Source organism: Vipera berus, assembly GCF_964194415.1.
Source record: "Vipera berus genome assembly, chromosome: 1".
NCBI classification, from domain to species: Eukaryota; Metazoa; Chordata; class Lepidosauria; order Squamata; family Viperidae; genus Vipera; species Vipera berus.
Genome location: NC_138202.1, coordinates 307,419,276 through 307,443,931, shown reverse-complemented (window position 1 = coordinate 307,443,931; position 24,656 = coordinate 307,419,276). Strand labels below are relative to the sequence as shown.

At 40.0% G+C, this 24,656-nt stretch overlaps 1 protein-coding gene across 4 annotated transcripts in view; it reads left to right on the top strand.

Annotated features, from left to right (window-relative positions):
• The window catches only part of DISP1 (dispatched RND transporter family member 1), a gene marked incomplete at its 3' end in the record, with an annotated part of 78,449 nt that extends 54,640 nt beyond the window's left edge, over nt 1-23,809 (top strand). For all 4 annotated transcript variants that reach the window (XM_081313719.1, XM_081313721.1, XM_081313720.1 and 1 more), the window contains 6 exons: nt 7,206-7,235; nt 8,878-9,001; nt 12,195-12,322; nt 13,078-13,175; nt 14,887-14,984; nt 20,210-23,809. In XM_081313719.1, the coding sequence (XP_081169845.1) occupies nt 7,206-7,235; nt 8,878-9,001; nt 12,195-12,322; nt 13,078-13,175; nt 14,887-14,984; nt 20,210-23,809 (4,078 nt within the window). The remainder of the gene's footprint in view (nt 1-7,205; nt 7,236-8,877; nt 9,002-12,194; nt 12,323-13,077; nt 13,176-14,886; nt 14,985-20,209) is intronic.
• Nucleotides 23,810-24,656: the final 847 nt, after the last annotated feature.

Sequence of the window (24,656 nt, the reverse complement as noted above, 5' to 3'; positions counted from 1 at the left end):
GTTCTCTTCATTTTTTTAAAAAAATAAACATTTTAAATTCTGCCATAGGGCTTGAGTGTTCACTTTAAACAAAGTTACCTTGTAACTTGAGAATTGACGGGTATATTTTAACTCCCAGATAATCAATTTCCACGGCTGGTTTTCCCTCCCCCCCCAAAAATAAAATGTTAGAGTTCAAAAGCAAGAAGTATTGTTAGACAAAACAATATAAGTGCCCTATGGGCAGGGGGACCCATAAATAGAAATAGTGTCAATAATCAATATTATTATCTAAATGATCTTTTCATAATTAATCATTGAAAGGTAAGATTATAGCTCTATCTTCTGAGAGATTTCTAATAAACTCTGTTTGGTACAAAATCTAAGCATTCAATGAATGCTTTCAATCTCAGCAAGGTTTCATTCATTTATTACTAATCCCTTATGCCAGAGGTTAATGGTCCTACTATTTCAAGGCTGCCAGAGGAATGCAATTTTATACCTTTCAATTGTGTATAGAGAAATTTAAGAATAGCACTTCTAAGGTTAAGTTCAGTAATAGGAATGAAACAAAATTATTTAATCATCAGTCTGTAGGCACTTGCATAAGGAATTCAGACTTTTAGCAAGATACCATTTGGGGAAGAAGAAGTAATAAAACCTTGGATAAGAATGGAAGCAGTACCAGCTGGTGCAAGATACAGATTCCAACAGAGTAGGAGTACTACATTTTTGAGAATCTAAACAGCTCTGAACTTGCGATTAACTTAATTTAGCATGCCATGTTTTATTTAGGTACTCAATGAATTTCTAGTGGCTGATCTAGGACAACAGAAGCATGTGAGAAAAATGGTTTTGGAAAGGACATAAGAAGAGGTGCTAAATGGGGAAAGCACAAAAGGTTCTATTCTGTTGATCTGCTAACATGTACTAGATGTTGGTGTGGTATCTAGCTTAGCATAAACAGTGAAAGCTATTTGTAGCAAATTAAATTGTAATGAATAAGAATGTATAGGCACATTCATTGCAGAATAAATTATATGGACTTCAGATCTGGCATTTTCACAATCAATACGGTGAAAAGTTTGTGTTAGTAGGACCTTCTTAGGTACATTTTGAATTTTTTCTATAAGGACGCTTATGGTACAATAATTAGGGGTGGCCTTTGTTTTTGAAACACTTTTACGAAAGGAAATTGAAAATAATATTGAAATGTTTATAGGTTTTCATTGATGAATTTTTATAATTCACCATTGAAACATCACCCATGTATCACTGGCACTTGCTATAACCTCCTCTTTTATCCTAGAGCAGGTTTTAATTGCTGTTATTAGTGGGCAAAGGTCACTTGCCCAATAGTGGCTGGAGTGATGAAAAAAGTGGGCAGGACCATGCCATGAAGTGTCTGGGTTGACTTTGGTGATTCTTTTTGATTTTTTTCCAAGGGAGGAAGGAAGCTTGTTTTTCTTACAGCAAACAGTAGTCTGTGTTTTTTAAGTGTTGACAGTACCTTGTCAAACTTTGCTGATCTCCAAAGAATCAGACCACCCTAGTACTTGAATTAGTACTTAATACTTGGAAGACCATCAAGAAATCTCAAGACACCAAAGTAATCTGCAAGATCCATAAAACCTCCCAGAAGGCAATAGCCAACCACTTCCATATTGTTGCCAAAACATTCCCATTAAGTTATCCCACTTTAGGGATGGCACCATATTTCACGATTGCCATTGTAATACTGATTTCTACAACTATAGAGCTGAAATTTGGCAGCACAGCTGAATGCGGACCAGTAGGCCACAAAATGGATGGGGATAAGGGTTCTAGTCAGTTCCCCCTTATTCTCACATGGTTTTGGGGGGCTCTTTTGGAGCTTTCTCATGGTGCCTCATTGCATATAATTTTCCATCCCCAAATAGCTTTTTGTGTAAGAATATCTCCTGTATGGCAGAAGATGCTGGTCTTGAAAGCCAATATTAAAATACAAAACCTAATCTCCCATTAAGAAAGTACAGCAGTATCCAGGTTAATAAAACCTAAATCTTTACTATTTCCTTATACAAATAGTTATGCTGGTAGCCTTCTCCCTCCAGAATAAAGGTTAGGTTGGCAATTTGCACTTCATTTTTCTCCATTGTATGCATGGGGTCTGATAGGACAAACGTGAATTCATTAAGAAGAAAGAAAATTCTGTTAATAAATTGAAGTAGTGCTTCTAAGACAAAACTAGCAGCAAACTTTGATTTCATTCCATAGTAAAGTGTGAACTTGTTTGAGGGAGAGAGAACGACTGAGTTCAGAGTAATCCCTCTAACAAGGAAATTGCAGAATTCAGAGAAGATGAATGCTATTTATTTTTTCTCTGAAAACAACCTTAATACAAAACAAATATTAAATACAACAAAAATAACATTTCTAAGGAATGGCTTGGAAATAAACGATGGCTTGTTTATATTTGATGTGACCTGTTAAGATATAAAATTGTGGTGTGCGTATGTTTATTGAGGTGTGCTTATATGTTTAAAGGTCCTGGGTGCATGTCAGCCTTTGGCTGGGCTCTAAAATAGTCTTAGGATTCCAGGCCATATTTGTTCTATGTTCTGTTTTAGTCTTTGTAAGTAAATTTTATCCTGCCCACAAGAATGATAAAATCCTCCATATTTGAAATGTTAAAGGACACACCTGCTATCACACCTGTTTCATTTCCAAATGCATACTTGAAAAAAAACCAAAAAAACAACAACCCTGCATCAAAATGAGTCCCAGCACTGTAATTAGTTCATTGCAGCTGATTATGACATTTTTGTTATGCTGTAGTTTAGAATTAAAAAAATCTTAATTTCAACAACAGCAAAAAATAGTTATATTCTAGGACAGGGATCTACAAACTTGGCCCTTTTATGACTTGTGGACTTCAACTCCCAAGTTGAATTCTGGGAGTTGAAGTCCACAAGTCATAAAAGGGCCAAGTTTAAGACCCCTACTCTAGGACTATGCTTCCCAAATCTGGGTAAATTACCCAAAATAGGATTAACAACACACATATGCATTACCTACTGACAACAAGGACTTTTAAATTTCCTCAAAGGGTTTTATCTATATTGGGTGAAATGAACTTCTGATAAGCAGTTTTGGGTAATGAAAACACTTGGGAAGCACTGCTTTAGAATGTTTAGCAAAATAGAGCTTCTCCTTTCAATTAATAGTGATGAGTTGCTGTTTTGATCTCTAGACCGTTTCAAGGGAAATGCTCTCCTCTCCACATGAAGGAATAGCAATTCTTCATAGTTTGTCCTTATGTTGTCCAAAAATGTAGAGCAGGAAATGGAGTGGGACTAATGCAAAACAAATCCAGGGAAGCACCTAACTAAAATGAGTCCATGAGTCCACTGTACTTTGCTATAAATGTAATAAGTAACTTCAATATAATAAGGAAGTTCAGTGTAATAAGTTGCAATAAGTTACTTCAAATACTCTAGTCTAGTTCAAGATAATCGTCACCTCCTAATACACTCAAGATGATAAGTTGAATTTAAAGGAAGTTGAAACTGTCATATATGGAGGGAAAAATATATTTGTGTGATATGCAAAAATAAGAAAAGTGGCCATGTCCAAGTTGATTATTCTCAATTATCCTTAGTTGAAGCAAACCAATTTCAAATTATAATTTCTCAAGCATTAATGCTTTAACAAATGATATGAAACAATTGCTCTATTTTGTATTTTGATTTCAATCTGAAATCAGAAGGAAAATGTTTGATCTCTTAACACTTTAAAAAGAGGTAGATCAATATTGCAACAAATAATAGATTACCACTTTGTTCCAACTAGTACAATGAACTAGTTATAATATTTCTAAATTAGAAATAAAGACTATTTAGATGATCTTTTTCTCTTTTGGTATACATTTTATTTATTTCCAAGGTTAAAATACAGGATGAAGAAAAAAGGGAAAAAAAATACAATGCAAAAGAGAAAAAAGTGCATAAAACAAAAATTCAAACATACACACAAAAGTTTCCCCTGGTTGAACACTGATAAATATAGTTTCAGCGACAAGAATTGTTCCCGTCCCCCCCCAAACAGGTCCACAATCTATAAATTTCTACATCTATATTTGCAAAATTGCTATATAACATTAAAATATCACAATTGTAGAAATCTATTATCAATTAACCAATTTGACCTACCATCTATCTACTAAAAAAAAATAATCCAGCTTTCAGGCAGTTCCAACCACAAAGCTAAACCTCAGAGCCCTCTGTTAACAATCTGTTGTCACATTTAACTCACAGAAGGTCTACAGGCAGCTTCTGTTCTCTCATAAATTCACTACAACCATTTTTTCTGATCCATTCAGGATCAAATACCATTGATTAATTCTTGATCATAAAAATAGCTCCCAGTTTATCAGCATTGCTTTTCTTTATGATTATGAGTGGAATTGTTCCAAGCAACTGCTTCTCACTCTCCAAAAAAGGTCTTCATTGAGAACACCTCCATAATACTTATTCAATAAATCTTCCCACAAATTGGGACCCAATATACAGTATCTTGACAGCCATCCTCTAATTGCATATAATGTCTCCATTCCACAAACTTCATCAAGCTTTTCTGAGAAAGTCAAGTTCATTAATACCCCTTCCAACCTCCTCTAAGAAATATCAGTTTTCAAACAAAGCTTCTTTTCTTTTAAATCTCTTAGCAGCAAATTAACTTTCAGTCCATCCAACTGCACAGCTGATTTAGCTACTGTTTCCTTTGTCTTGAAGTCTTCTTTAGGTTGATTTACGATTATTACAAATTCATCAAACTTTTATTCGGTTTTTCATTTAAAACTTATAAGTTGGCAAACATTGTTTTTTCAAAAGTTTCCACCAAGAAGGCTTTAATGTTAAAATATCTGAGTCCCATCTCATTTATATCTCTTTTTTGGGGACATAAAGGATATATAATTTTCAAAGTCTTTAATATATTGTTGCTTTGCTCTCTTAGTCAAGTTTTCACAGCAAAGTGTAAGCAATTCCCTTTCGAGGACAAAGAAAATGCGTACTCTATAACAAAGGGGGCACAAAGAAGTTGAGATTGAAAATTCCAACAGAGTGGATGGAGAGAAAAAAAAAAATAAAACGAAGCAACAGAGTTCTTTTAGGAAAACTAGTAAAATACAAAGGGACGCGGTGGCTCAATGGTTTAGGACGCTGAGCTTGTCGATCAGAAGGTCGGCAGTTTGGCGGGTCGAATCCCGAGTGCCGCGTAACAGAGTGAGCGCCTGTTACTCGTCCCAGCTTCTGCCAACCTAGCAGTTCGAAAGCACGTAAAAATGCAAGTAGAAAAATAGGGACCACTCCGGTGGGAAGGTAACAGCGTTCCGTGCGCCTTTGGCGTCTAGTCATGCTGGCCACATGACCACGGAGACGTCCTCGGACAAGCGCTGGCTCTTCGGCTTTGAAACGGAGATGAGCACCGGCCCCTAGAGTCGGAAACGACTAGCACGCATGTGCGGGGGAACCTTTACCTTTACCTTTACCTTTAGTAAAATACAAAATCCTTAAGGTAAAAATCCAGCATAGATCTGATTGAATCACATTTACTACAAAGGAAACAAACCCTCACGCCCACTGCAGTGAAAGAGAAAGTATTTTGAAGCACCGAAATAAAACAAAGTTTATGATTGTATGCAAGCAAAAGGATATAAGGCAAGTTAATATCCAACCAGACTAGCCATCAAAAATGGTGTTAAACAGAAAGTGCGCTTAAAAATACAAGCAGCTGCAGGAAGAGATGGACAACCGACTATTCCGGCCGCTCTTGCCTAGAACTGAAATTTTTCAGATTTCTCTCTCCAGGCAAGTATGTGGTAGTCTGAGAGTCATTAAAGCAAAGGTGCTTTTTCAAGAGGCAACTGGACTTTCTTTCAGAAACAATGGTTGTAGTGAGTTTATGAAGAGCTGAAGAAACTTCAGGTCCCCACCATCCAGTCAGCTGAAGAAGCTTCTTGGATGAGAAACGAAAATCTTCAAAGAAAAAAAAAAAGTCCAGTTGCCTTTTGAAAAAATACCTTTGGGACAGCCATGACCTGTACGACTGAGAATCTCCATAGTTTCATTAACTTTACTCCCATTCAAATCTGGGGAGCACGCTGCCAAAGAACCAGCCTTGGCAGCAAAATCAGGTTATGGGCCGGGAGGAAAAAAAATATATATGCCCCACCATTCAGCATACCACTTTCTGGGAACTCTCTAGAACAGGGGTGTCAAACTCAATTTCATTGAGGGCCGCATCAGCATTGCGGTTGCCCTCAGGGGGCCGGGTGGGTATGGCCTGGGTGGGCGTGGCCTACTGGGTGGGCGTGGCTATAGTGCATATGGCCTACTGGGTGGGTGTGGCCAGCTCTATATTGTTCGCATCAAGGGTGCCTATGGGGACCTGGGCAGGAGTGGGACAGATCTGAGGGTCTCTGGCAGAAGGAGGGTCTCTGGGCCAGGGCCAAGGCAGTGGGGGCCGTTCCCTCACTGTTTCCAGGATGGCTTCGTGGGCCGCATGAAACCACTTCGTGGGCCGGATCTGGCCCCCGGGCCTTGTGTTTGACATGTCTGCTCTAGAAGATCTTTTTCTTGAAAAAATTAGGACTGTAGAGAAACGATGTTAAAAGCCAGTCATCTCTTAAAGATTGTGTTCTTTCCGAAGAAATGACTTAATTTATTATATTCATTGTTTCCATTTAATTAATAATGTTAAAAGGCTTGCAGCTTTTCTTTAGAGGTTCTGCCGTCTAAGCAGATTTTGGAAAGCAAGACCATCTTTAAAAAAAAAAAGAGTGGGATCTCTCCCCTGCCTCCTTTATTTGGAGCAAATTGGTCAGAACACACTCAGGTTTTTTTACAAAAAAAAATGCACTTAACCACTGAATTAAATGTGCCTATGTGTGTGCAAAATATGTTAATGAATAGAATGAAAGGAAGGCACAGCAATTAGGAACAGTATTTCAAGGCATAATTAAGAATTGGATAGATGTGCCTCAAAGAGCAACTGATCAAGAATTCCGTGTAATTTTCTTCCCTCGGAAAAGAAGGAAAAACGTGAGTTTTCCGGCTGGAGATGATGAAAGTTATCCCAAACATTTGAAAATTGGAAAATGCTGATCTAAATAAGTAGGCAGGAAGAGAAAACTTGAGTGCTGGCAGAACTTCTCCCTCTAAAATAAGTTTGTGTTTAATTTTCAGGCCAGCCAGAGCGGTAACGTTGCCAAAAAGGTAAGAGCCCTTTTCCAGTTAATGTATTCCCTTTGTTTTTTTTCATGCACTTATCAGCATTAAAAATTATTGGTGATGTCATCTTAACGGAAGGGATAAATAAAGTTTCATTTTATTTAGAACAGGTGGCCCCTGTGAATTAGCTGTATGCTTTCTTTGTGCTGCCAGACCGCTGGAAATCCAGAGGCAGCTGGGATACCCTTTGCTGCCAGGCAGCTGGTGTGCGTTGGAGCCAATTCCCATGTTAAGGTTCACGTATGAAACCTCAGAAGCATCCCCTTCCTACTTGAGTTGACATCCTGCCCCTCCTTTTTTTCACAAAGTCCTCTGACAATTGGAAAAGATTTTGATTAGCAGCGCAAATATTCGTGGATTCAGTTCAGATAAATAGATGTCCTTTTTTGTAAAATAGAGCTTAACCATCTGGCCTACTGGATCTCTTCAGGCTTTCCCCCCCCCCTTAAAGTGATCCAGAATCGTCCAGATTCAGGTGGTGTATAAATTTGCTAGATAGATAGATAGATAGATAGATAGATAGATAGATAGATAGATAGATAGATAGATAGATAGATAGATAGATAGATAGATAGATAGTGTCCCTTCACCTTTCTCTTGATTTCATATCCCGAGAGAAACAGGAATAGTCCTCTAGAGCAAAGGACCATGAAGCCTAGAATGATCCGAGATGGTCCTTCTTCAGGGGCTCTTCTTTTCTTCCAAAAGGATTTTTATACTCTTCTGGAAAAAACTAACTGGATATAATCATTTTTAACTCTCTAATTTCCAGTAGATATTTAACAAGCTTTTGGAATAACAAACACATTGTCAGTTAAGCTACTGATAAGTTTCAGTTTGCTGGTGTTCTTCAATTTCTTGATTGAAAGCTGAACAAAACACAACCAATGCAGAAGGGTGACATGCTGTTTTGTTTTAGAATGTAACCATAGTTTTCATTGAATTCTAAATTAACATTGTGTAATTTAATTTACACAATTTTGTAAAATTCATTGTAACTTTTGCAGAAATGATGACCTCTTGCTTTAATATTGCATAGTGTTTAAGGAGATGAATTTGGAAACATTCTGACCAGACCAAATATATGCACTAGTCACTAGTGGGTAAAAATGAAAAAATCAGTAACGTGTCTTTAATCTAATAGAGTGCTTGCATTTGAAAAGGCATGGCTTTTCTGAATCACAGGTGCCAAATGATTCAAGTTAAATATATAGCAATTACCATTAGTATCCTTCAAGCCAAACAAATAGTGAATAAATCTGAAATAGAAAAGAAAGGAGAGAAAAATTAATATATTCCTTTTCATTATACCTGAAGGACAAATTTGTATCAATTGTTCTAAACATTCTTGCATGAAGAAATGCTGAAGTGGAAAGAAATGGGTGGCAGATCTGTTTTTTATTGATTGGAAAGTAATATTGGAAATACCACTCGCCACAAAGTTGTGTACTTTCCAGTTTGAAGAGTAGCACAATTCAGTCCTCTTTAAACAAAGATGATGGTGACATTCTTAAAACCATCTTAGTCATTAAAAGAAAGAAAAAGAAAAAAATAACCCTGTCTCCTGCTTTCTTTTTCTCTGCTGGTACCTTTCTCCTATTCACATTTGTTTTCCATTTTGTTCTAGCTATGCAGCTCTGATAGCAGACTGGCCTGTGGTGGTTTTAGGCATGTGCACTGTGTTAATTGTGGTGTGTGCATTGGTTGGAATTCTAGTCCCAGACCTTCCAGACTTCTCTGATCCTTTATTGGTGAGTAAACTTTACTATCTTCTGCTGTCAAAGCATTGTGTTGGCACATCCTCCAATTCCCACCCCCCAAAATAATAATAAACAGAGAGCTGTAGTAAATTATCGGTTAACATACTGTACTGCTTTCAAATGCAGATGTGTCCAAATCCAGACCCCACATCTGAATATTTATAAAGTACTTAAAGCCAGATGTCTTCAGCTATATGGGTGTAGCTGTTGAATCTTTTCTTAAAGAACAAACCTGAGAAGAATCCTTTTTCAGCAAGACCTCTAAGAGTGATTTCAGCTTATTTACAATAGAAATACTGTACATCAGCACAATACAGTACAGTAACTTCAGATAGCTTAAATAGTAACTTAATAAATAGAAAATTAATTTAGATAGTAGTTGTTCTATTCATGAATTATGTGAATTGTGAACAGTTCTGCCTACAATATTGCATGTCTGATTTGGCTTTTCACCCAAACGTTAATGGATGCTATCATAAGAGTTTACCAAGGAAGGGTTTTGGTTATTCAGCAGAGGCTTTCACCTAGCTGGAACCCATCTGAAGCAAACTCTTAGCACATGGAGTAGGCTTCATGCATATTTATTTATTTTATTTATTTTATTTATTTTATTTATTTTAATTCCATTTATATTGCGCCCTTCTCCGAAGACTCAGGGCGGCTTACAAGCTTAGCAGTAGCCTTCATTCTATGTATATGCCTGCTTATTAGGGCTTTCACACACCCCCCAGCGGCATTATTACAAAGTCAGCTTAATTGCCCCCAACAATCTGGGTCCTCATTTTACCTACCTCGGAAGGATGGAAGGCTGAGTCAACCTTGAGCCTGGTGGGATGCGAACCTGCACTAACTGCAGGCAGCTGGTGTTACTTAAGGAGGCATTAGCCCACTGCTCCACCATATACTCTATGCATGATGGCTCCCCCTGCAAATCAGAGGGCTGAGATATTTCAGTATAAGAAAAGAGTTACCGTATTTTCCGGCGTATAAGACGACCCGGCGTATAAGACGACCCCCTATTTTTAAGAAGTTTTTCAAGGTTTTTTGTCTTATACGCCGGAAAATACTTACATGCCCTGCCCTCCCTGTCCGTCGCAGAGGAGGCGAAGGCCCGACTGGCCCCGCCGACCCTCCCGCTGCTCCCGCGCTTCTGTCGGCCCCCAAGGCGCAGCGTTTCCCGGGCGGCAGGCAGCGCCAGAGGGCAGCCGCCACCCCGCCACGGCCGGCGCCCCTCCTGCTTCCCCCCAGGCCTTGAACTTCTCCCATTCGGCGCAGGGCGGGGCAGCTCCGCCCGCAGCCTCTTTTTCATGTGCCGCTTCCCTCTCACCGTCGGCCGAGGCGCGCTCGGCCCGGGCTCCCGGTCCCTCTTCCCGGCCGGCTTCCCGCCCTGCCCCTCATGTAGCTGGACTGGGCGTACAGCCTCTCGGTGTGGCTGCTTTTCCTGGGCAGCCTGGCGGTGCGGCTCCTGCGCTCGGACCTGTTGCTGAGCCGGCGGCTGCTGCTGCGCGTGGGGCTGCTGGCCGTCCTGCCGCTGCCCCTCAGCGCCGTGCTCACGGCGGCTGCCTGCTGGCTCGTCTTGGCCAGCACCGCCGGGCGGAAGCGCATCCCCGCGGGGGGGAGAGCGGTGCTGGTGACAGGTGAGTCCGGCGGGCACGAGGCCCTCCCCTCGGGCAGCGGCAGGACGGCCCAGTGCCTGCAGGACCGGGAGCCCGGGCCGAGCGCGCCTTGGCCGACGGTGAGAGGGAAGCGGCACATGAAAAAGAGGCTGCAGGCGGAGATGCCCCGCCCTGCGCCGAATGGGAGAAGTTCAAGGCCTGGGGGGGGAAAGCAGGAGGGGCGCCGGCCGTGGCGGCTGCCCTCCGGCACTGCCTGCCGCCCGGGAAACGCTGCGCCTTGGGGGCCGGCAGAAGCGCGGGAGCAGCGGGAGGGCCGGCAGGGCCAGTCGGGCCTTCGCCTCCTCTGCGACGGACAAGAGCCGACGGGCAGTGCCGCCTTTGCGTGGGGAGAGCCGCCCGACGCTCCCGCCCAGCCGTGTCCCGGAGCCGCGCCGGAGATAGCTCGGTTGCGCGGGGCGGCCTGGCTTTGCAAGAACGGGGACGCTCGACTGATTTGTGTTTTTTTTCCGGCGTATAAGACAACCCGGCGTATAAGACGACCCCCCAACTTTTGAGAAGATTTTCATGGGTTAAAAAGTCGTCTTATACGCCGGAAAATACGGTATACTTTATTTTCATGTTTAAGGATATTTAAGAGTAGCAGGCAACGTGCTAGATGTGAACATGGCTATATACAATATGGAGGGGGGTGGGAAAGGAAAGAGAGTCTTCTCTCCTGTTATAATAGTTCATTGTTATGTAATAAAATTGAATGATAGGAAATGCAGAGCAAATAAAAGAACTTGTTTTATATGAGATATAAACTACAGGTTTTAGTGCAGCAAGATGTGCTAACAGTCAACTGATTAGTTATAATGAATACATGCAAACTTTAGAATCCGTTTCTTTCCTGAATAGCAGTTGCTGAACAACAGCAGAAGGAGGCTGTTATGTTCAGGTCCTGCTAATTAAAATTTGGGTGTCACTGTGGGAAACAAGATACTCAACTAAATAGGCCTTTGGTACGATCCATTAGAGCTTCCCAGATACATCAAACTGGATGATTTCTGTCTAGAAAGCAATTCCTACGGATTGTTTTGGTGACACGGTTGGTCAGAAATCTTCTATACATTGTGTTGGGTGACTCAGTAAACTAGAAATAAGTCGCTTCTTATTCACAAGCCATGTTATTTGGAAGATGTAGTTAGCCATATATTTTCCACTTTCTAAGAAGACGGCTTCTCATGTTTATCTGAAAACAGTTAATATATAGCATAAATTGCTCTGTCCTGATATTACTGTCTTAATGTTTTTGTACTTGTGTTCAGTTATGTCTCCTCTCTCCATTCGGCACCAGAGGCTCTTGGGAATTGCGATTGCATAGTGACACTGGGATGCTGGCTATGTCAAGCAGTGGAAGGCTGTGTTTCAATTCGTGTCACTCTGTCATCAGAATATGAACCAATTTAAATGTTTAAGTGTTATCGATAGAAAAGTATTTTTTAATAAAACTCTTCCATTTTAATTTATCTCTGCCTGTTCAGTGAAAGAATAGCATGCATTAAAAAATCATAAATGTTCTGCTGCAGGGTTTTGAACCAAGAGGAACTGCTATTGGGCAGAGACTGGTCACTTGGAATAACATGGTGAAAAACACAGGCTACAAAGCGACTTTAGCAAACTATCCATTTAAATATGCAGATGAGCAGGCTAAGAGGTAAAGACTTTCAATCAAATTATCGGCTTTTGGTGGTAGGTGCCACTTATTCAAATAACCACTCCTCCCAAGGGTTTGAATAAGAAATATTTAATAAATATTATTTCTTGTCTGCCCCCAAATAAATAGAATTTGCATTTTACATCTGGCTTTTTTATTTGTAAGTTAGTAATAGGATGTTGCAGAAGAAATGCTTTGGAAGGTGCAGAAGCAAAAGTGCAGCATCTGTTTCTGATTAATTAAAGCAACTGTGTGATCCTGAAAACAGGCAAGGTTATATTTCAGGGGATTCTGTGTTAGTGTTCAAATCTGAAGCATTGCACAACCCTAGTAAAAAAAAATAGGTCGCACAAGCCTACAGACTTTGTGACTTTTTTCTGTGATTGGATGATTATGTGTTATAATTTTTAAGTGTGGCTGTCATTAGAAATGCCATTAATCCTTCTGTGCTGTCTTTTTGCCATTTTGTAATGCTTCTGCATTTCTCATGTAATTGCCAATTTTTTCTTTGAAATTTTATAATAGTCAAGTAACTACTCACTCCGTTTTATTGTCAGTTTGAATGCAACCTGCATCAGTGTTTTATCTTTTGGCTTTAGGATAACCTTCTCCAGTGTGTCAGTTTTCCAGAACTCCTCAGTCTGCATTTTGTTTGGTTGCTTTTCTCTAATTTAGTACTTTTAAAATCTAGGTAGTGTTGGAACAAAAATGACTCCTTGAAATTTATCATCAGTTTTAAAAATTGTTCTCGACAGTCATCAAGATGGCCGACGGTCTGACGATCACTATGAAAGAGAGAAGAGGGAGGCTGACTGGAATTTCCAGAAGGACAGCTTTTTCTGTGAGATTCCAAGTGAGTTGATTAATATTTCAGCTGTGAAATAAATTGGGCTATGTATTTGCAAGCATGATGAATTTGACTGAATAAATATATTTGCAATTTTTCTTTTTTTTAATTGAAAGGTTTTACAGTACATTTTTGAATACAAAACCCCTCCCCTCCCCTCTCCCCAAACCTCCCCAACTCTCCCCTCCCCTCCCCCCCTCCCCGACTTCCCAGAGCTAAATACAGGGTATAAAAATACAAACAAACATAATCTAAAATATGCAAACAACAATAAAATATTAAATTCTATTGCACTTTAACTCTTAATAAGATAACTACAAGCTAGTTATACATCATATAAATCCACTACTTATTCAAATGCTAAGTGAAACTTTTTAGTCCCATATTTATTCTGGATATAATCAATCCATCTTCTCCACTCCACAATATATCTCTGTTACGATTGGTCTTTCAAATACGCTGAGATCTTTGCCATTTCCGCCAAATTGGAAACTTTTAAAGTCCATTCTTCTATAGTCGGCAGTTCTTCCTTCTTCCAATATTGCGCTACTAAAAGTCTCGCTGCCGTAATTAAATTCAACATCAACTTAGTGTCCACAACGGTAGTATCTGTGATAATACCCAATAAAAACAGTTGCGGACAAAACTTTATCCTTTTCTTGAATATTTTTTGCATATTGCACCAAATTTTAATCCAAAAAGCTTTAACCCTTTTACAAGTCCACCATATATGAAAATACGTTGCATCCTCACAACCACACCTCCAACATTTGGGCTGGCAGTTCGGATACATACTTGCTAATTTTTTAGGATCTAAGTGCCACCTATAAAACATTTTGTAGAAGTTCTCTCTTAAGTTTTGGGCCTGTGTAAATTTTACATTTCTCACCCAGATCTTTTCCCAAGTATCCATTGTAATAACTTCTTGAAAATTCTGAGCCCACTTTATCATACAATCTTTAACAAGTTCCGTCTCTGAATCAATTTCTATCAATGCAAGATATATCCTTTTTATATGTGGTTGACCTTGATCTCTAATTTGCTTTACCAAATTTTCATCAATCATTGAAAAACCAGTTTTCTGGTTTTATTTGCAATTTTTCATTTCCCAGGAATTGGTCTTTTCTGTCTGAAAAAGAATGCTGGCCTCCATGGACTAAGCCAAATGCATTTCAGTATTAAGACTGTCTGATACCGTTAGTATACTGGCAACCGTGTACTGAGGATACTTTAATTTGGGTCTCTGCACCAAGCAGGGGATTGATCTAAGTGACCTCTGCCACCCCTAAGATCTTTTACCATTCCTTTTTTTAAATCATAAGTGGAGAAAAATAATAAATTTCCACTTTCTTTTATAACATTTGGACTACTGGAAGAAACAACATTGCTCATGGTTGTTAGAAATAAACAGGAGACTTACTCATTTTTTCTAAAAATAGCCCTAATAAAAATGATATATTTAAATTTAGCTATTCATTCTCTTGTCAAAGTACAGAGAATGTTTTAGAAAGATATTTTTATGTGTGGGGGAGGAAATCATGATGCTCCCTTTCCATTTTAGCTTCATACAATCCTACAAGCTACATTAGGCTAAAAATTGGTTATTACCTGGAGGTCCTGGGGCACCCTCTTCTATCTGCCCTGTTGTATTGAGTTCCGTTAATTCGAGAGTCCTGTGATACCTGTGATCTTCACAATAGATTAACCTCAATTTCAGGTGATCGTTACTCCCGAGTGGTATTTACATCAGCAAGTGGAAATGACTTGTGGAATTTACCAGCCATAAAGTCCATGTGCAGTGTGGAAAATATGCAGGTAGGTACAAGTGTTAACTTTAATGTAGTGGAATGTACATTTGAAATGTTGGTCTCTGGTCTTAATCATTACTCAGCTGCTGACATGTTGCAGAGTAAGCTGTTGGCAAGCATGTAATGCTACTGCCTGATATTTCTTTGCACACCCCTTTCAGCCCCAGCAATGCCATCCATTTCTTTTGGGATAGGTTCTTCAGAGTTTCTTTGGGACAGTGCTGATATAGGAACGAGAATTAGTTCAGATTTTCAAAGCAGCACATCATCTCTTCTCCAAAACTCAGCACTTCTTTGCCTTTTAAAATAGTTCATCTGCATAATTCAGCGTGATTCTCTTGCTGATTGGCTACATTTAAATGGTTGGTAATAGGAACTCAAACACATGTATTGTAATTGATGTGCATACACAAATATGCATCCATGCTCTGAGAAAGGAAAGTTTTCTTTGCACCCAGAGATGAAAAAAGACAGTCTGGTCTTGATTAATTAGTTCTGAGCAGGAGAAAATGTTTTCCATCATCCAAATAGTTGCAACTTTTTAAAAATTTCCCTAAGAAACCAGAACATAAAAAGTAACAGGCTGCTTCAGGGCCTTCATGAGTTCTTCTACCATGTGGTAGATGTTAACTTTGCCCATAGCTGAGACTGAGGTCTGGTTTTAACTAATGGCCTTAACTGATGCAGGATCTATGTCAAAATGAAAGACCGGCGTTCATGTGTATGTATTTGGAATGATATCTGAATCTGTCAGTCCTTGGGAGCACAGTGACTAGTATTCTTTGACAAGGAACCCCTGTCTGCTAATTCTCAGCAAGCAGTTTAGAATTCAGTGATGTTGGCAGAATTTGTGGGGAAGAGAAAAAAGATGATTATGTATTATTGTACCCAGTGTTGACAGCGCAAGAAGTGAAACCAGTTAAGATGTTGGAGAGGTGGTTAATATTTACCTAGATGCAGGAATCAGTGGGTGAGAGATGTAATTTTTATTTGTCCCAGATTTTGCACAACCATCCATGAGTTCACAGATGGGTTGGCTATGTTCAGTCAATTCTTTATCACAGATTGATTACAGTGTAAGTTAATTAAAATGTTATTAAAATGTTCTCAGCTCCTTTTTAACTTTCTACTTTTGAAACAAGATATTTCATATTACATTTTTTATTATAGTAATATCAATTATACCATAGACAATCATTTTAGAAAAATTAAAAAAACATTGGGTGTTATTGTGATTTTTAATAAAGTTTCCAGAAAGGTCTGGAAATTGAATTACTCTTAAAATAAATGGAATATTTTTATGCCAGGTGACAGCTGTTAAGATTATTCATCTCTGCATTGCCCAAATATGAAGATACATGACTTCCTTTTAAAAAAATGGTTCCATGAGGCTCACTTCATTTTGTTTATAACCTTTTCTGTAGTGTTTAAATCATATCAAGGTGTTATGGTCTCTCTTGACTGGATGTTATGTTTAGAAAATTGCTGGGCTAAGCTGCAAACCTCTAATTTTTTTTAACTGCTGCCATTTGTATAATACTGAGAAATGTACATCTTCGTTAATCTTTAATCTTTATTAGAAGAGAGAGTCTTGGCTGGAGTCCATATCTCCTTCCATCGCACACTCCACACTCCACGGAGGCTTGAGTTCTTTTGTACTGAAGTCACTGCTGTCTGTTCCAGTCAAAGCAAGTTGAACTGCTGTAATGGTTTGACTGGTTTCAACTTTAAGTCTACTTTAAGGGTTTTGCTCTTTCCTCTATTAAAGGGAATTTTGATTATGCATTCCCAACATGACCATAAGAGAGAGAGAAGCTCAATTCTTAAGCAATGTATTAACTAATAAATAAAGGTAAAGGTTCCCCCGCACATGCGTGCTAGTCGTTTCCAACTCTAGGGGCCGGTGCTCATCTCCGTTTCAAAGCCGAAGAGCCAGCGCTTGTCCGAGGACGTCTCCGTGGTCATGTGGCCGGCATGACTAGACGCCAAAGGCGCACGGAACGCTGTTACCTTCCCACCGTAGTGGTCCCTATTTTTCTACTTGCATTTTTACGTGCTTTCGAACTGCTAGGTGGGCAGAAGCTGGGACGACTAACAGGCGCTCACTCTGTTACGTGGCACTCGGGATTTGACCCGCCAAACTGCCGACCTTCCGATCGACAAGCTCAGCGTCCTAACCCACTGAGCCACCGCGTCCCTTTTAACTAATAAATACTTAAGCACAAATTGTCTTGGGCTTGCTGTATCAACTCGAGCCATCTGGTTTTCTTGTTCTGAGGCTTGTAGCCTGTAACTGATTCACATATGGCACCCACATAGGCTTAACAGTAGTACCATATATGGTATGGCTAATTAGGAATGGAATATTACCTAATACTTAAAACACCCTACCCAGTTTGAATTTTCTTTCAGGTTAGGGATAACAGGAGCCTAGTCCAGGAGTAGGCAACCTTGGCTCTTTTATGACTCATGGACTGCAGCCAGCTCAGGAATTTTGGGAGTTGAAGTCCATGAGTCATAAAAGAGCCGAGGTTGCCTACCCCTGGTCTAGTCCAAAGGGCAGCAGAATAAGTGGTAGACAAAAGTCTTCTAGAAAGACAGGTGATCTGCCATTATGAATCTTCTCTTCTGATTCCCTTATAGGAAAATATTGAGAGGATTTTTGGAGACATCGGTGCATAATTTACATATGAGAGGAATATGTGCTGTAGATTTACTGTACCCTCAAAGCTCTCTGCAGTACACAAGTTTTCTTTGCTAAGCAAATCCATGTGGTATGAATAAGAAATCTGAAAAACATTTCCAAATAATAGAACTGCTGTGTTTTCTTTAGAAGTTCCCAGACAAGTGGAAAACATCCTGCTGATACTTTTAACCCAGCTTGTACAAATGCCTTTTTGATCAAGCAATAAAATAGACCCTGGCCATCTTTTCTAAAGACTGTTTTTAGAAGGCATTTGATAAGTTCCAGGCTAAGCCTGATCTTCCAAGTATGAGCAGCTAATCCATTTTTATCTTCAGTGAAGGTGACTTTAGCAGCAAAGATGGACAGCCTCTAATGTGCTGAAGAATAGTAGATAAAGCATCATCTCAACCTGAACTTGAATAATTGAAGCACATAATCTTCTTTTCCTCTGTTGTCTAGGTGACCCTACAGGGTTTACATGCTGCATTTTCCTTATAAATCTGAACTCTGCCATGAAAAATAAGAATATAGTATTCCAGTACTTTGTTTTTATTAGGTAGCTCATTTTTTCTCGCTAAGCTTAATTGATATTTTTATCGGGAAACAATCAAAAGTAACTTATCCTTTTCTTCTTGGAATGTGAGGTGATTTCTTGTTCTAAATTTGTTTTAACAATAATAAGGCCGTATTAATTCTGTTATAATATCCAGGCAGTGTTAGTCTAAATCCTGTTTATGTATGTATGCACGTGCTATAAAAGAGCTGCACTTGAGAAGTCAGTTTTGCAGTGAACTTATCGAAATACACTTGGCTTAGAAATGCTTAAGCAGATGTATAATTCAATCAATATAAATAAAACTGCTAGTGGTTTTGGGAAGTACACAGACTATATCAATATTGGCTTTTTGTTACGCATTCCAATCAAGAAGGGAAATTTGGTTAATAAACACCATGAAAGAAATATATTAAAAGTTATATAACACATTATATAATATATTAATGTCAGCCCAATTAATGGAATGCTGCAGCCTTCTAAATGATTTGTGTAAGAAGATTTATGTAGGAATACTCTTCTTATGTCTATTCAAGTTGTTTCTCCCATTGTTGTGCACATTTCATTACTTATGAGTTGGCCCCAGGAATGTCCTATGACGTCTGTCTTAGTAAAGAACAAGTGGGAAATGGTGTATAGTCTACTTCTTGCCAGGTTTGAAGATCAACAGTTTAGTAGAAGAGTCCCATTTGATCAAGTTGACCTTCAGCCTGTTGACCTGGGTACAAACCATACTGACTGTACTGACACTTGAAACAAGTGGAGGAGTTACTTAACTAGGCAGAGGAACTTCTCTAGAGCTTTTCTCTGCAGGTTTGAGAATAGAAAACAGCATGAATGCCCATTTCAAAGGCTTGAGAGATTTCTGCATATTCACTATAATTTGAACAAATTTATCAGAATTGTCTCTGGAGTTTGACAGTTACAAATTTTGCATAAGCTGTGAGCCTAGCCTTCAGGCATCCTGAAAGCATTATAGCCTGTTCTTGATTTTGTGCATTAGAAATTATAATCAGTTTTGTCTGGTAAAGTTCAGCTGTTCATATCAAATTTTTCCTCTTAAGATAAAATGAATTTGCTTTTGAGAGTTGATTCAACTCCCAAATGAAGGTGGCTGATGGATAAGCATAATTAGTGTACTTCTTTATGATATGTGAAGGACAAATCTGTATCAACTGATCTAAACATGTTGTCTTCTTGTCTCTGGAGGTTAACTGAAAAATGTCCATCCTGAAATCCAAGCAGGATTTTGGCATGGAGAATTTGCAGCCAGAGAGAGAGGACTTGTCCTGGTTACTAGAGGCTTGTTGGAAACACCTCTTGCTGCACATGTTCTGTGCTAACATCCTGCTTGGATTTCAGGACTGACTTTTTTCAGCCAGCCACAAGCAACCAGAGAGGATCTTTTTGGCAACCAGCAGCAGCTCGCAGTCTTTCCCTGATGGCTTCCCCATTGACTTTCTGGAAAAACTGGCAGGGAAGATTGCAAATGGCAATCACACGATTGCAAGGTCCATCAAGGATCTCTCCCAGTGTGTGGAGATTGTAGGAGTGAACAGACTTATTCCAAGCAAGAACAAGTGGCTTAGGTGTTTAGATCCGGCAACTTCCACCCTTCCACAGTGGGTAGGGTTTCAGTCCCCCAGACAAAACTGGTATGCAGCTTTTCCTTGAGGATGGAGGAGTCATGGCCAAGAGGGCCTTTGCACAACTTTATCTTGTGTGCCAATTGCACCCATTCCTGGATGGTGATGCCTTGCTGATGATCGCTCCTAACTTGATTATTTCCTGTTTGGAATATTGCAACATACTCTACATGGGGCTACCTTAAAGACTATTCAGAAACTACAGTTTGTCTAGGGAATAATTAGTCTAGGGAACAAGCAGCAACTACACAGGTAGTGATAAGCACGATGGTATCTCCATGTAACACCACTACTGGTCATTTATCATTGGTATTCAGTTATAACTCTCAGTTTTCTTCTTCCCACAGATACGATCCCATGCTCAGTTTGGGGATCTCTGCCAGAGGGCCACTGCTGCTTCATGCTGTCCCAGCTGGACATTAGGCAATTATATTGCCATTTTAAATAACAGATCATCATGTCAAAAAATAGTGGAGAGAGATGTTTCTCATACTCTGAAGCTGCTCCGCACATGTGCCAAATATTATTATAATGGGACCCTGGGGCCAGATTGTTGGGATACGGCAGCAAGAAGAAAAGACCAGCTCAAGTGTACAAATGTGCCACGCAAATGTACCAAGTACAATGCTGTTTACCAGATACTTCACTACATAGTGGACAAAGATTTTCTAAGCCCAAAGACCTTGGATCATGGCTTACCAGCTTTAAAATATAGTATGCTTTTTCTACCAACCGAAAAGGGAGACAGTATGATGAATATCTATTTAGATAATTTTGAGAACTGGAACTCGTCTGATGGAATCACCATCATCACAGGGATTGAGTTTGGAATAAAGCACAGCTTATTCCAGGACTATCTATTAATGGATACTGTGTATCCTGCTATAGCCATAGTGATTGTTCTGTTAGTGATGTGCTTCTATACCAAGTCCTTGTTTATCACACTGATGACCATGTTTGCAATCATCAGTTCCTTAATTGTTTCTTACTTTCTTTATCGGGTTGTATTTAATTTTGAGTTTTTCCCCTTTATGAACCTCACTGCACTGATTATTCTTGTGGGTATTGGAGCTGATGATGCTTTTGTCTTGTGTGATGTGTGGAGCTACACAAAATTTGACAAGTCTCATGCTGCCACTTCGGAAACCATGAGCATCACTTTGCAACATGCGGCTCTTTCGATGTTTGTTACTAGTTTTACTACTGCTGCTGCCTTCTATGCTAATTATGTCAGCAATATTACAGCAATCAGGTGTTTTGGTGTTTACGCTGGCACTGCCATTTTAGTGAATTATATCCTAATGGTGACATGGTTGCCCGCAGTTGTGGTCTTACACGAGCGGTATCTCCTCAATATTTTTAGTTGCTTTGTAAAGCCACAAGCAAGAGTTTACAGTAACAAAAGCTGCTGGACAGTGCTGGGCCAAGTGGTCCGTAAAGTATTTTTTGCCATCTCAGAAGCATCTAGGATATTTTTTGAAAAAGTGTTGCCATGCATTGTGATAAAATTTAGATATATTTGGTTGGTCTGGTTCCTAGCCTTAACAGTTGGGGGAGCATATATTGTGTGTGTAAATCCAAAGATGAAGCTACCCTCCTTGGAACTAGCTGAGTTTCAAGTATTCCGGTCTTCCCATCCTTTTGAGCGTTATGATGCTGAATTCAAGAAACTTTTCATGTTTGAACGGGTCCATCATGGAGAGGAGCTTCACATGCCCATCACTATTATCTGGGGGGTCTCTCCTGAGGATAACGGGGATCCCTTAAATCCTAAAAGCAAAGGCAAGCTGAAGCTAGACAGCACTTTCAATATTGCAAGCCCAGATTCACAGCTCTGGATTTTAAAGTTTTGTCAGAAGCTGAGGAATCAGACATTTTATTACCAAACAGAAGAGCAAGATTTCACGAGCTGCTTTATTGAGACATTTAAGCAGTGGATGGAAAATCAAGACTGTGATGAGCCAGCTCTTTATCCCTGCTGTAGCCACTGGAGCTTCCCTTACAAGCAGGAGGTCTTTGAGTTATGCATCAAGAGGGCCATCATGGAACTTGAAAGCACAGGCTATCATTTAGATAGCAAAACTCCTGGCCCTCGCTTTGATATAAATGATACCATCAGAGCAGTGGTACTAGAGTTCCAAAGCACCTACCTTTTCACCTTGGCCTATGAGAAGATGCATAAGTTCTATCAGGAAGTGGACACTTGGATTTCAGAGGAGCTCATTTCTGCTCCAGAAGGTTTAGGTGGTGGCTGGTTTGTGAGTAATCTAGAGTTTTATGATCTCCAAGATAGTCTCTCTGACGGTACTTTAATTGCCATGGGTCTTTCTGTCACTGTTGCATTCAGTGTAATGCTGCTTACCACATGGAATATAATAATAAGTCTCTATGCAATAGTCTCAATAGCAGGAACTATTTTTGTCACAGTTGGATCCCTGGTTCTGCTGGGTTGGGAGCTAAACGTCTTGGAGTCTGTTACCATTTCTGTGGCAGTTGGCTTATCTGTGGACTTTGCTGTCCACTATGGCGTTGCTTACCGCTTGGCTCCAGATCCTGATCGAGAAGGGAAAGTTATATTTTCTCTAAGCCGCATGGGCTCAGCAATTGCTATGGCTGCATTGACTACGTTTGTAGCTGGAGCAATGATGATGCCTTCTACAGTTTTAGCCTATACACAGCTTGGCACCTTTATGATGCTCATAATGTGCATTAGTTGGGCATTTGCAACTTTCTTTTTCCAGTGTATGTGCCGTTGCCTGGGACCCCAAGGAACATTTGGCCAGATTCCTCTGCCCAAAAGACTACGGTGTGGTGCTTTCTCCCAGGCATTGTCAGGTGGCCAAAGAGATGGAGAACAAACTAAAGCTCAGTCTGTCAATAAATACCAGTTTGATTCAAGACCTCAGAAAGCAGATGTAGAAGGCGAACGTGAGCACTATGAGTTACAGCCATTGGCATCCCACACCAGCAGCGATACTGCAGTGGAGAAGAGAACCTGTGAAGAAATGCACATCTGCCCTGAGTTCTTCAGTGGCAGGCTGTCAAACCCACATACTCTTCACTCAACATATAACACAGAACTGAATGTAAACATTAACAGTGAATCAGGTTCAGCAGTGTCATCCTTGGGTGAGCAGGATCCCACTTGCTATTTGTTGAGTCAAAACGAACAGTGTCATTCTTTAGAGCCACAGCAGCATACAGACATGAAATGCTCCCCTCTGCATCAACATAGAAATGAAACATTATGCTATCGCTGCTCTCTTTCATCTGGGAACATACAAGTCCAGAATTCCCTAGTTCCCATCAGTGCCTTGGTACATTCTTCTGGTGGTTATGTGAATGCTGTCCAGCATGTTCTCCACTGTAGTTGTCTACAAGGCAGGTTCCAAAGACCCTTGCTTCAAAATTCTCTTCCCCCAAATGTTTTTCTCCACTCAGTCCCTCGTTTTCAGTCCCACAGTCCTCCAGACACTGAAGAGAACTCAGCAGTTCTTCCAAATGAAGTAGGTTCATCCTCCTCCCTCTGCAAAAGAGTGCTTATGAAACCTCTGTCTGAAGCAGAACAAAGATTGTCTGACAATCAAATAGGGCTGTGTAGTAACTACAGATCCAAAGGAGATAAAACTGTCACTGAAGTGAACAGGAATGAAAATAAAAGTTCTTCATCTAAGCCAAACAAGCAAGCTCAAATGGAGGGTGTCCAGGGTTTGCCCCAAACTGCTCCAGGGATAGAAGCAAAGAATCAAACTGAGAAATGTTTGGAAAATGTTACGGTAGAGGCTGGTCCTGAGTTTTGCTCTGAAAATTCAGAGTATTGTAGCCGAACCATAACAAAAAAGTGCAATTCTGTTGAATGTCCTGTGCCAAACACTGAAGCCCATGTGCCTCCTCTATTAGCACACCCTGAACTTTCCAGTGAAAACTTGCTAATAAAAACTCTTTAATAAATCTTAGCCTTGAAAGTTTTTTTTGTTCCTGTTTAAAAATATTAAAACATTATTCCAAAGTTTGAAGTAGATTAGACTTCTCCTTTTGGAAAGTCAGCTCATGTTTAATTCAGATTGGGCTGTGTAGATACCCAAAGCATGTGAGCGTGGGATAGCCGTTCAAATACCCTTTTTCTGCAACTCCTGGCAATAGAAGATGGAGATGGCGAATACTAGATTCATCAGCATGCTCCTCTGATTGTTCTTGCTCATAAGGGAGACAAAAAAGGCAGGAAATACCTGGGAGGTTCTCCAGCCAGGGCACTTCATGAGGGGAATGAGAAAGGGGAAGCAGTGCCATTCCATATCTTACCAATTCCCCTCCAGTTATTCACTGTATTGAATGACAGTTTGATCAACAGTGTAAGACAAAATGTCTGTCACCAAATGTATAAAAATGTCTTTATGTGGCAAATGACTTAGATGTTACACTCAGAATCAATCAGTTGGGGGCTGGGGTAAGGAGGGGGAAAAAACCCTTTAAATAAGGAAAAGGACTAATAGCCAAATTGTGAATCCACCAGGCTTTTCCAGATAACAGATTTTCCACAACTACTCAGGAATGCCTGCAAGAATAGGCCTAAATGAATCTGATCCATCCCCCATGGACTTGGTGTTAACAACCATTGTCAGCAGATGTGTTCTCTGAGACTAGTAGCTTTGCCACATGCAGAGGTGGTGAAGAAGCCATTATTGGTTAGTTATAAGGCCTTGTGAATCATCACTGTAGAAATCCTATGCTCCAGTCTCCCAGGTGCTTGAGGTTATCTTCCCAATATACCTATCTCACAGGAAATTTCTGAGG